General features: G+C 42.3%; 1 protein-coding gene across 1 annotated transcript in view; it reads right to left on the bottom strand.

Annotated features, from left to right (window-relative positions):
• The window catches only part of LOC145403343 (E3 ubiquitin-protein ligase MARCHF6), a 202,359-nt gene that overhangs the window by 69,715 nt on the left and 118,606 nt on the right, over window positions 1–14,038 (bottom strand). The window contains exons 11-12 of the mRNA XM_080275133.1: window positions 9,605–9,756; window positions 8,921–9,104 (exon numbers count right to left, since the gene is read on the bottom strand). Of these exons, the coding sequence (XP_080131259.1) occupies window positions 8,921–9,104; window positions 9,605–9,756 (336 nt within the window). The remainder of the gene's footprint in view (window positions 1–8,920; window positions 9,105–9,604; window positions 9,757–14,038) is intronic.

The following is a 14,038-nucleotide window of genomic DNA, read 5'->3' as shown; positions in this document are numbered from 1 at the left end:
AGTAGGGGAGTTAAAGATAGGAATAATAGATTATTGGTGGAGAAGAGAGAGAAATTGAGGAGATGGAAGGAGCACTTTGAGGATTTGATGAATGTAGAGAGTAAGAGCAGTGCGAGTATAAGTGGTTGGGGAATGGCTGGGAGAAGAGAGGAGAGGAGGGAGGAAGAGATCAGTAGGGCGGAAGTAGTGAAAGCGATGAAGAAGATTAAGTTGGGAAAGGCCCCAGAAATTGATGGAGTGTGTGGTGAAATGCTTAGGTATGGGGGTGAGATTGTTGTGGAGTGGATTGGCTTAGGAAGAGGGAAGGGTTCCAGAAGACTGGAAATCAGGTATAATTGTTCCTTCATACAAGGAAAAGGGAGAGAGAAGTATGTGGTAACCATAGGGGTATTTGCCTTCTTAGTGTGACTGGTACAATATATGGTAGAATACTCACTGATAGGGTTAGGTATATGACAGAGGAGCTAGTTGGAGAAGAACAAAGGGGATTTAGGAAGGGAAAAGGGTGTGTAGATCAGATATCTGTTCTAAGATGTTTAGTGGAGAAGTATCTAGAGAAGGGAAGGAAAGTGTATGCTGCCATCATGGACTTGGAGAAAGCTTGACAGAATAGATAGGCAAGGTATGTGGAAGGTATTAAGAATATATGGAGTGGAGGGGAAATTGTTGAGTGCTGTGAAGAGTATGTACGAGGGAGCTAGGGTTACGGTGCGAGTGGATGATGAGCTGAGTGAGTTCTTTGATCTCAATGTGGGACTGAAACAGGGTTGTGTGATGTCTCCATGGCTGTTTAATATATACATGGATGGGGTTGTAAAGGAGGTGCAGGGTAGGGCAGTGGACGTGGGGGTGGCTCTAATGAATGAGGATGAGATTTGGAAGCTTCCGGTGTTGCTGTTTGCTGATGATACAGTACTGTTGAGTGAAGATGAATGGGAGCTGCAAGGTTTGGTGAATGAATTTGGGACAGTGTGTAGGAGGAGGAATCTGAAAGTTAATGTAAACAAAAGTAAAGTTATGGTGTTTGAGAGGAATGAAGTCACAGAGTGTGCAGTGAGGTTGGATGGTGAGGATAGGGAGAATGTGAGTGCATTCAAGTACTTGGGTAGTGTGATGAGTAAGGATGGAACTTTGGGGGATGAAGTGCGTGAAAGGGTACAGCAGGGAAGAAGGTTGTTGGTACACTGAAAGCAGTGATGAGAAATAGGGAGGTGAGTATGGAAGTTAAGAAGTCACTGCATGAGAGTATTGTGATTCCTACCCTGACATATGGAAGCGAGGTGTGGACCTTGCAAGAGGGGAACAAGTCAAGAGTGAGAGCAGTGGAAATGAGTTACTTGAGAGGAGCATGTGGAGTGACATGGAGGGACAGGTTGACGAATGAAGAAGTGAAGGAATGTTGTGGGGTGGATGTGGATGTGGTTGAGAAGATTAGGAGAAATACACTGAGGTGGTTTGGACATGTGAAGAGAATGAAGAATGAAAGACTGACTAAGAGGGTGTATGTAGGTGAGGTGGAGGGAGGAAGAGGGAGGGGTAGACCGAGGATGAGGTGGAGGGATGGAATTGAGAGGTATATGAGGGAGGGGGGGTGAGTTGGGGGGAGGGTAATCAAATGGTGGGTGACAGAGCGACTTGGAGGCGTTTTGTCTGCGGCCACCCTTTGCGGGATTAGGGCGTCGGGCTATAAATAGATTGATAGATAGATAGACCGTAACTTTATCAATTTTTTCATGGCTCATAGCGAATCATAGTATGGGTTTAAGAAGCTAAATAACACATTCCTAGGTGAGCCAGACGATTATCTTCACATCTTTAAGAAAAATAAATTGATTTCAGAGGAATGGAAGAAACTTTACCTACTCAGAGAGGGATTAAATTTCTTCCATTTTCTTAAAGATGTGAAGATAATTGTCTGGCACACCTAACAATGAATAATTTAGGTTCCTAAACCCATGCTTTGATTCGCTATGATTCACGGGAGAAATTACATAGTTACGGTGCATTTACCAAATGGGCAAAAACATCTGAGATTAAACGACCCCCTGACTGCTTGGAATCGTAGCGTAGAGTCGTGTAAACATACCAGTGACCTTTGCTCAATTCCCATAATTGTTCACAGTTTTTTCATTGCTCACTAACTCGACATCACTGACATCGGTACTGTAAAGGGTTGTTCAATGCCAGAGGTTATTAAGAGGTTAATGGACTACAATACTGTTTGCATCAATACTCTTTCTTTCACATGTAAACAAAAAAACGAACAAAAGAATGAGCGCTAAATGTACGTTTAACTTTCATCAGAAAGACCTTACCAATTCATATTCCTCCATTTTATTTTATGTAATTTTCTGACTATTTTATTTTGTGTTTGGAAAAAGTACTGTATACAGGACTCACTCCAAACATATTTGTAATAATACAAGTAGTGATAACAATGTTCACCAATACAAATGATGTACTGAGCTGATAGGTAATATTCCGTATCATTTCGGCCATCCAGGAAGTGTTATCTGACGTGTAGGCCTACTGTGTCATTACACTTGTATATGTTCACTAATTTATATATATATTTCAGATTCAGGTATAGTACTGTATTGATTACAGTATTGTCAGTATACAGTACTGTCTCCAAACACAGTTGTAAGTGGTGATGACAGTGTTCACCAATATATTTAAGATACTGAGTGGGTAGGTTTTTGATTATTCGTCAGATCCAATTTCTCGGCACCATCCCGGTCCCATAGATGACGAATAATGGGACTTTTACTGTATATATATATACTGTAAATATATAATATACAGTATATATATATATATATATATATATAAATATAAATATATATATATGGGGAGGCTCCCCATATACAGCTCTTCTCAATAGGGTGGAGTCAAAGGCTTTTCGTCTCATTAACTCTCCTCCTCTTACTGACTCCCTTCAACCTCTGTCTCTTTGCCGAACTGTTGCATCTTTATCTCTTTTCTATCGCTACTTTAATGGTCACAGCTCCTCTGAACTGTCTGCATGCATTCCTCCACCTCTACGATGGGCGTGTAGCACCCGTCTAGCAGCAAACTCTCATCCCTTTTCTGTCCAACTCTCTAATGCAAGAGTTAACCGTTACTCCCAGTAACTGTCCTTCAGCCTATGGGTGACTTTACACTCCCTCTACCGTCTTTCTTTCCTTCATTCTTCCCTCTTCCTTCTGCCTGTGGGTGACTCTGCACTGAGTGACAAGCCAAATGGTTTCCTGTACACCAGGAAACCATTTCCTACGCTGGGTGGTAACCATATAACCATTTATGGCACCTGGTGGTTTAGTGGGTAATTATTGAGCTCCAATCGGATTGAGTCAGTAAAGGTTTATATCCAAAGGGTGGTTGGGGTTTATTGCTCATGTAATGTCACTCAGGGATGAGTGAGGCTGGTAACTCTCATCTTAAATGTCTGGAGCAACTTCCTAGCCCCGGGCTCCTACGCTCCTCATGGGGCAATGTAGGATTGGATGATGATGATGATGATTAATATACAGTAGAACCTCTCTCATTCGGACTATATGGGGGGAAGGGTTGTCCGAATTAGCAGATTGTCCGGACCATCAGGGTAATCTCCAGTTCATACCAAACTCTATCCACATATGGTATGTTTGTTAATTATTAACATATGTGGCATATGTCAACCCTACGTAACTGCAAAAGATGAAAGGATACCGGTACTAAAATAACAAAACTAATCATGTACGATAGTTTTGTATTACATAATTTACAGGTAAGGCCATGACAAGAAACTAGCCTACATTTTAAATTGTAGTAAGTGACTAAGGCCTGTGTAGGCAAAAAAATAAATTAATTAATTAACTGTAATATTTGGAATAAAAATAATACTTATGTAGGCAAAAAATACATTGTCATCTTTGGCATATTGATAACACCCATATGGGCAAGAAGCTAATGGTTGATGTACAAGTAAAGCACATTTAAGTACAAAAAATAACCTACAGTAATCACTAAACACTGCAGAATATTCAGACCCATTTTTTTGTAAGCAAACTCCTCCTTTTAACACCTTTATTCATTACAGAAGCTACACTTGCATTAAGGGGCATGGTAAGGAGGATTAACTTTTGAAATACAGCGTAAAAATATAAATGGTTGGTGAACTAGTTGATGGAACGAATGCTAGTGTGTGTTTAAACAGGCGCCCATGTTGCGACCTAGCGTGATCCGAGACTAAACGAATGACAATTGCTTTCCGCGCCGATACTGAAAATGACTTTAGAATTACTTTCAACATATTTTTGGAGCTTATTATTTTTAAATTTTGTCCGGATTAACAGAAATCCGGATTAAAGGGGTCCGGACCAAAGAGGTTCTACTGTACATATATATATATATATATATATATATATATATATATATATATATATATATCGTTTCGTTTCGTTTTTAAAGGCTCCAACATGCTTGCATGTGTCGGCCTTGGTCACCTAATGGCGGCTCTCCATGCTGTACGATCCACTGCAGCCTCCCTGTTCAGTCCCTTAACCCTAAGGTCACACTAAATGACCTCGTCCCATGTCTTTCTCGGTCTACCCCTCATAACCCCACCCCCAATATTAACAGTTCTCACCTTCCTCACCCAATTATCATCCCCCATCCTCTCCACATGTCCAAACCACCTCAATCTACCTCTCCTCATCACAACACCAATACACTCCACTCCCATCCTACCTCTCAACTCTTCCATTGTAAACCCAGCCCCTCCAGGCCTTGGACGCAGGGACGCACTGCACATCCACCTAATCATTGTCATTTCTGTACGTCTGAGCCGGCGAATGTCTTCCTCCTTCAATGCCCAGGTCTCACTGCCATACAGCATTACATTCCTAACACATGCTGCATACAAAGACCCCTTAGCACATAGGGAGAGCCCTCTCAATATCAGGAGAGGCAAGAGCTCCCTGAACTTCTTCCAACCACTTCTCACCCTAGCCACAGAGCTAGCTCCAGCCCCACCTCCACCACACAACATGTCTCCCAAATAACAAAACTCTTCCACACACTCAAGAGATTCACCAGCAAGTTCAATCCTTTCACGTCTGACAATCTCCACCTGCTCACCCCAGCACGCCGTACACATAAAATCAGCATTATCTCGCAGTCTACCTCTGATACCACTACATCTCTTATGCACCCATTTATCACACACAAAGCACAAGATGGAATTGCTTCCCACGCCCTTGTGGCAAACTGCACATGGCCACTCTCCCTCGTCTTTGACAGTACCGCCACCAACCCTAGATATCATCACTTTTGTTTTATCTGCATTTACCCTTAAACCCTCTTGCCCCATACCATCTCTCCACTTCCTAAACCTTTCCTTCGCCTCCCTTTCATTCTCTGCAATCAAAACCAAATCATCAGCATACAACAACTCCCACGGTAGTCCGTTTCTAAAGTCACGTGAAAGGGCTTCAAGTACCATGATAAACAACATGGGACTCAAGACTGACCCCTGATGCACACCAACATTCACCGAAAACTCATCACTCAAATCTCCATTCACTCTCACCTGGGTGTGAGCACCCACATACATGGCCATAACCACCCTAACCAGCCACTCCTCCAAGCCAAGCTTTCTCATTGCCCACTTCACCACCTCTCTAGGGACTCTGTCAAAGGCCTTTTCCAAATCAACAAAAACAAAATAAAGATCCCTTCTCCTACCAATATATTTTTCCTGAAGCTGTTGAACAATGAATATGGCATCAGTGGTCCCCCTACCTGGCATAAACCCAAACTGCATCTCATCAATATTCACTCTTTCTCTAATCATACCTTCTAAAACTCTCTCCATTACCTTCATTATCTGATCTAAAAGCTTTATACCTCTATAATTATATATATATATATATATATATATATATATATATATATAGATGGATGGGGTGATTAGAGAAATAAAAAACATGAGTAATGGAGGGATGGTGTTGGTAATGAATGGTGATGGATACAATATCTCAAATTTGTTGCATGCTGATGATGCAATGCTACTTGGAAAATACCGAACAAGCACTTGATAGACTAGTGCAGAATTTTGCTGATGTCTTTGAGCGTCATACCTCGAAAGTACATGCAGAAAAGAGCAAAGTGATGGTAATTGAGGGAGAAGGTGACTCCCAGCGTGATGTTACAGAGAATGGAGAGACTGGAATTAGTGAGAGAGTTCAAATACCTGGGTCCAGTAACAGAAAAGAGAGGAAAATATGTAAAAGAAGTGGAATGTAGAGTGACACAAGGAAGGAAAGTAGCTGGTGCTAAGATGGCCTTGATAAGAAACAGAGGCTTGAGTGTTGCACCTGTGCAAGGCTTACATGAAGAAGTGTTAGTGCCAACTTTAACATATGGATGTGAGACTATGGTGTGGCATGAAAATGAAATGTCAAGAGTGAGAGCAGTGGAGATGGGACTACTGAGGAATGTATGTGGAGTACAGAGAGTGGACAGGATAAGAAATAATGTGATACGTGAAAAATATGAGGAAGTCTGTGGACACCAGAATCAAAGACAGTGTACTGAGATGGTATGGTCACGTGGAGAGAATGGATAACAACAGAGCAGTGAAAGGTACATCTGAGCGAATCTGAAGGAGGGAGGAGGCAAGGTAGGCCAAGGAGAAGGTGGAGGGATATAATGAATGATTGTGTAAGGAGGAGAGGTACAAAAATTGGTGAGGGTAGGGGACTGACAAGAGATCGAGCTGGCAGGATTAATGTTGTGAGAAGAAGCACATGATCAGGGGTTTGGAACCCCTTTTTGACGTGACAGCATTCGGACTGACTCTACAGGATACATTTATGTGAAGCTACAGAATGTGGTGAAAGATTTTGGCACATCAGATAAAGCCAAGATTCCAGGGATTTGAATGATGAGGGAATAGAATCGTGGCCCATTGGATTGGGTAAACTTGGGCTGTCTGGATGTTGCTATTCCTCATCCTGCCCTAGGGTGGGAAAGAAGATCCGAATGATGATGATGATGACAGGTGTAAAAACTGTGTTTTTGATGCATTATAAAATAACAAGATTACTACACTTTTACCCCAATCAGAGATATGAGCCAAGTCAGATATGAGGCATGCCACAGCCTTATTCCTTGTTTGTTGAAGTAACTTTTGAATCGGATGCTGCAGGATGCGAGTGGAAAGTTGAAGGGAGGAGTCATCAACGTATGAGTGGATGAGGTTAGATATGCAGCTCAGAAGGTCACTGATGAATAAAAGGAAGAGAGTTGGTGATAGGACAGAGCCCAGAGGAACTCCACAACTGATAGCTCTAGCAGATGAATGGTGGCCATCTACAACAACAGCTACAGAATGACCAGAAAGGATGCTATAAAAGAAGGTACAGACAAAGGGACAGAAACTGTATGAGGGCAGTTTGAAAATTAATGATTTATGCCAGACTACATCGACAGCCTTTGAAATATCAAGTACAATGGCAAAGCTTTTGCCAAAGTCCCAAAAGGAGGATGACCAGGAATCTGGAAGGTAGGTGAGATCATCAGTGGAGTGTCCCTAGCAAACCCATAATGACGATCAGAAAGAAGGTTGTAATACAATAGATGCTTTAAATTTTTTTTGTTAAGAACAGACTCAATAACTTTTGAAGTACACGATGTTAGAGCAATTGGGGGATAGTTAGAGGGATGGGAATGTCACCCTTCTTTGGGACAGGCTGAATGAGAGCAAACTTCCAGCAAGAAGAAAAGGTACAAGTTGACAGACAAAGGCGAAAGAGTTTACTCAGGCAGGGTGTAAGCACAAAAGCACAGTTCTTGAGGACAACAGAAGGGATCCTATCAGGCCCTTATGCCTTGTTAGTATTGAGGCCAGTGATGGCAGAAAATACATCAACTGATGAAATTTTAATGTCAGCCATGAGGAAGTCAGAGGACGGAAGTGATGGAGAAACAGCACCGGAATCATCTAAGGTGGAATTGGAGGAGAAAGTTTGAGTGAAGGGTTCTGCTTTATCAAAAGGAAGAGTGAAGGATGATAAGTTGGAGTTGTTAGAGAGGTTTTTGGCAAGGTGCCAGGAGCAGGAAGAATTCGAGTTGGAGTTCAGAGCAGATAGTACGAATGAAATTATTATTAGGAGAATGATTCCAGGCAGAAATATAAAAGAGATGAGATTCAGGGGTGGGTTGGCTCTGGTACCTTTTGCAGGCCCTCTCTTTGATGTGGACAGCATTAGAACTAGCGTGATTAAACCAAGTTTTTTTTTGCATTAGTCATAGGGTATGAGAAGGGAATGTATGCTTTCATGCCTGAGAGAATAATATCTGCAATGCGCAAGGCACACTCAGATGGCTCTCGGCCATGGAAGCAATAATCTTTCTAGGGAAAATCAAAGAAAGTACTAGGAAAGTCTGCAACAAGTTTTTCACGAAGAAATTTCAGCGTCAAATCAAGATCCACTGAAGTACATGAATTTTAATTATTTGTTGCCTCTTTTATGTCCCTTTCTGTAATAAAGTTCACAGTAAACTACAAACAGATTGCCTATTGAAGTTCCACTGCTATCTATAAAGTTGATTTACCAGCTTCCTCCAGTTTACAGCACCAGCTGTGTGAAAAATGGAGTGACATTATCGAATATATCCCTAGCATACTGTATAACTAGGGCATGTAGTCGTGCCAGCTATGGAAGCTCCCTAGCACTTCTTTCTTACTGGCTTATTTTTGGACAGGGTACTGGGTATGTAAGTGTTCTCTTGGATAATAAACTGCATGTACAAACTATATTGATGTTACAGAAAAATAAATAATGTACAAGGGAAAATCATTAAGAAAAAAATGCTTGAAACCCTCCACATCTCTTGAGTACGTGACCCAATGATTTCCCATGCATGGACCTACCTGAGCATCAAGCGGCACATCCCCGAGGAGGTATGAGCGCAAGCCCAGGACATGAGAGACAGCAGCACACCAGTGTCGCACCAGCAGCTTGAGCCAGACCCGAGTGTGGCCCTGCTCCAGGAGTGCTGGCAGTATCACTTGTAGCAGCAGCAATTCCAGGGACAGCTCACTGACTGGGGTGTCACTGCAATAACAAAAGTAGTAAATCCTCATTTAAAGCTGTTTCACTAACAGCTGTCTTACTATTAAGCTCCTGGTGATTTAACAACTATTTTTTCATTAAAGTTACCTTTGCTTCACAATGAAGCTGTTTAAACTCTTGAATCTTGGTGAAATCCTTTTACTCTTGTGGTTACCATGCAATTCAAGTTAGGAAAGGCCTCTTGTATTGATAAGATTTATTTTTGTTACTGTATATCAAACCCTATCAGTTGACAAGATCATCCTAGGCTAATGAAAGCTGCCAGATGGCTAAAATAAAGTGAAAAAGATATCCCTGGGATGAATGGGTTAAAGCTGTTTCACTGATAGTTGCCTCATTATTAAGTTGTTGAATTTACATTAACATTTCCACCACAAGTTACTCCTCATTCACTATAAAGCTGCTTTAGAAATGGATGAAGACAAATCTACATTGTGATATATCAGAAGAGGAATGCTTTGAAGAACAGGATGAAGACAAACCTGGATAGAGTGATATGGTAGGGTAAGAAAGCAGGCCAAAGTGCATGGATAATCTTGATGGGGAGCCACAGCATGAGCAGTACAGTGGAGCCAAAGATCACCATGGATGCCAGGAATCGCCTCGTGTGCCGCACAATGGGGAGGTGGATCATCTGCCCACATATAACATATACGTACATTAACTTGTTACATATGGTAAAATATGTGAAGTAATGTTTTATCTTCATTCACGTATGGTGGTAGGTGGGGGCGCTCACCATCCACTCACTCAATGTAGTGCTGCTTTGGGTGTCTGCCTTTTCCTCTCTTCCTTCTTTCCTCTTCTGCCTTTCTTTCTTTCATTCATTCCTCTTCCTTTTGCCTATGGGTGACTTTACACTCTTCTGTTTTTCTCTCCTTCATTCTTTCCTCTTCCTTCTGCCTGTGGGTGACTCTACATTGAGTGACACGCCAAATGGTTTCCTGTACACCAGGAAACCATTTACTGTACTATGCTTGGTGGTAACCATATAACCAAATTATGGTGCCTGGTGGTTTAGTGGGTAATTAAGGAACCCCAATCGGACTGAGCCTGTGTAGGTTTATATCCAAGGGATGGTTGGAGTTTACTGCTCACATAATGTCATTCAGAGATAAGTAAGGCAGGTCACTTTCATCTTAACCCCTAGGGTACGCAGTTCTCCAGCCTCAACTACCCCCCAGGACACAAAAACAGGTCTATTTTTCAACTTTCTCAAAGGTTAAAAGTTTTACACCAGATTTATGGAGCTTGAATTTACACACCTGAAAATGCAAACCCCACCCTCCTAGACCCAAAAGTTACCGAGTTCTGGCCCATCAGAGTTGATAATAGGGACCCGTCACAGCCCTGGCGAGAAAGAAAATACGCCACTCGCACCTGTTTTCTTCACAAAAATATGTACTAAAATCACCAAAATAAATTTTTTTGGTATGTATAGATGTTGTAAACCACTGTAATGTGCTTAGAAAAAATGCAGTCACTACTCGTTTTACAATGATTCAGTTTAAGATAATTCGCTACAATGATAATAGAAAAGTTCCACCCCCAAATCCAATTTACGATAAATTTTCTGCTATAACGAGTTTGTCATCGGAGAGCGTCAGGCACACGCAAGATGGTGGCCCTGGAGTGAAAATGCACTGTTATGGTTCAGGTACCGCCAACCTTTCAAAGCCCTGTCTTTTCAACTTATGTGTGCCCCCGTTATCGTCACCTCTCAGCCAAACATTGTACTACAGTAGACTTCGTGTAGCACCAGGCCAATTATATGCAAGTGTGATTACTGTACTGTACTGTGTTGTTGCAACGATTTACTGTACGTGAGTAACTCTACTTGTACTGGTGTGATATTGTTTCTTTTGTTGAATTACTGTCCTATGGATTTCTATGCCCAGTGGTAAGGACAGTGCCAGTGTAGGCCCCAGTGCTATGGTTGGTGCAGGTGTGGGCCCCAGTGCTAAGGCTGGTGCAGGTATGGGCCCCAGTGCTAAGGGTGGTGCAGGTGTGGGTCCCAGTGCTATGGTTGGTGCAGGTATGGGCCCCAGTGCTAAGGGTGGTGCAGGTGTGGGCCCCAGTGCTAAGGCTGGTGCAGGTATGGGCCCCAGTGCTAAGGGTGGTGCAGGTGTGGGCCCCAGTGCTAAGATTGATGCAGGTATGGGCCCCAGTGCTAAGGGTGGTGCAGGTATGGGCCCCAGTGCTAAGGGTGGTGCAGGTATGGGCCCCAGAGCTAAGGGTGGTGCAGGTATGGGCCCCAGTGCTAAGGGTGGTGCAGGTATGGGCCCAAGTGCTAAGGTTGGTGTTACGGGTGGTGCAGGTGGGTGCCACAGTGCTATGGGAGGTGGTAAGAAGTGTCAGGTGAGTGAGGGCAATGATGACCAGCCTAAGAGGATGAGGTGTTCACTCTCCCTAGATGTTAAGTTGGGCATTGTTAGGAGGAACAGGTATGGCCAAAGACCCAGCAAGATTGCCAATTCCCTCAAGCTCCCCCAGTCGACTGTCTCAACTGTCCTGAAAAATACAGCGGCAGTACTTGCAGCAAGTGAGACTGCTTCCACACTGAGGGCCAAGAGGATCACCAAGGTCAGGGATCCCTGTATGGAGGAAATGGAGCACCTCCTGCAGCTTGGGTGCAGGACAAGACCTGACGAAAGGCACCGCTCTCAATGTCCATCATCACCACCAAGGCCCTTTCACTGTGGGAGATGGTAAGGGAGACGGCTGTGGAGAAGCCAAAGGACCGGGGTGGTTTGTCCGCTTCAAGAACCGGGCTGGCCTTAAGAGACTGACCCTGTACAGCAACGCAGCGAGTGCAGACGTTGAGGCCGCTGCCAGTTTCCTCGCCCTACTGCAACAGTGAATCACCAGAGGGGGATATAGCCCCAAACAGATGATTAACTTTGACAAAACTGGGCTATTTTGGAAAAGGATGTCAAAGAAGACCTACATCTTTCAAGAGGAGAAGGTGCCAGGTTTCAAGGCATCAAAGGATAGAGTTACACTCCTGCTTGGGGCTAACACCAAGGGAGACCTAAAGCTGAAGCCCCTTATGGCGTATCACTGGGAGAACCCAAGGGCCTTGGCTGGGTTTGTCAAGGAAAAACTGGGGGTTATTTGGATTGCCAACCCAATGGCTTACCATCAGCCTCTGCCAGAACTACATCTCTGGCTATCTGTCGGGGTCACTGATGGAGTATGCCTCCCGATGCAATTTGGCCAATCGGTTCCTTCTCTTGGTGGACAATGAACCCAGCCCCTCTCCAGTCATGCAGGAATGGGCAGACAACATTGATGTGATGTTTTTACCGCCAAACACCACCTCTGTCCTACAACCAATAGTCAGGTGGCTTAGCGGCAAATTTTGCCATTATCATTACATGGCTGATAAAAGCACCAAATTTGGTGTGAGCCTTCCTTAGGGTCTAATGATGAATTTTAGATGGGGTGCCCTCTGGAAAATGTAAAAAAATATATAGATACCCTATACTGAAGGTGGAAAAATGGCATTTTTCTAAGATAATAAAAATCGTGATTAGACGATATTAGTTGAAGATACATAAAATTTGGTACCACACTTCTGAAAGGAAAATAAATTTTACATCTTTTTTGTTCTATGCACTTTTTTTATCCAATTCACTGTTTATGAGATAATGAGGTTTTTTGCTTTTTAGTTAATTTTTTTGAATTGTAATAAAACTATATTGGTTAAAGATACATTAAGTTTGAAACACTGTTAGAGAGGAAATTAAATTTTCCATCTTTTTTATTCATGATGGGGCAATGTAGGATTGGATGATGGATTGATGGACACTTTTTTTATCTGATTCACTGTTTACAAGATAATGAGGGTTTTTTAGGTGCTGAGTAAATATTTCATAAAATTTTCCCATTTTAAAGATGATTATCATTATAGGCATTACATGGAAAGGAAATTGCGTTCTGTACTGTGATATTTTATTATTATTATTATTATTGAAACATCCATTAAAAATACATACATTCACACAAAATGTACTAGACTAAACTTTTATACAAGTAACTACAATCATTGTAGGGAAAGAACTTAAATTTTTTTTATTGTAAATTATGATGTTTATGAAAACTTGTTGAAATCAATTCAGTATCTCCCACAGCAACTAATAGACAAATGCCTGCACTATATCCCCCAGTGCCATCAGCCTCTCCTCTTTAGACCGTTGTCCTATTTGAGGCGCTTGGAGGGAAAACCAGGTAAGCACCAACCTGGCCAGAAACGGAGTTACATATACCACTTTATTCCCCAAATCCTCTTCTACCACTACACCAAGGGTTTAAGTGAAAAAGATGTCCCTAAGTTGGTGGAAAATTACGATTTTTAAAGGGCTGTGAGTGACCGTACTGCTATTGATACCCAACCACTCCATGACATTGCCATTAGGTCCATTTTGGCTTAGTATTTTCTTCTCCCAAGTATTGCATCCTTGGCAACCAACATCATGTCTGGTTTTCCTACTTGAGTTAAGGTGATTTTACCATAGTATTCATGTCAAAACATGCACTTATTGTAAGCCACATGTATGTGAGGCTAAGAGTGAGGGAAAACCAGGCGAGCACCATACAGCAGGAGGTGGCTGCAAGACGCGCCAATCGCGTGGCTCGACACATACCACCAAGCTTTTTCTTATGACACCACCATAAAGGCACATGTCCTTACTTACCTACTGACATATTTTCAGTCTCAATATCTTATAGCTGACCTACAATAACACATATTATGGGTAAAAGTACTGCTACTTTGTCGTCGATTGTTGTCTAACTAGAGGAGAAAGAAGATGTTATTGAATTTTTTCATTTAAAATACCACTAATTATCAGCGTCTGAGTAACATTACAGAAAAGTAGATGAATTAGGCTACATGGAAAAAAAGAACAAGAGCA

The sequence above is a fragment of the Coenobita brevimanus genome, chromosome 60, assembly GCF_032717465.1.
Source record: "Coenobita brevimanus isolate Jiangsu-jjx chromosome 60, ASM3271746v2, whole genome shotgun sequence".
In the NCBI taxonomy this organism is placed as follows: Eukaryota; Metazoa; Arthropoda; class Malacostraca; order Decapoda; family Coenobitidae; genus Coenobita; species Coenobita brevimanus.
This window is presented reverse-complemented; position numbering and strand designations above follow the sequence as displayed.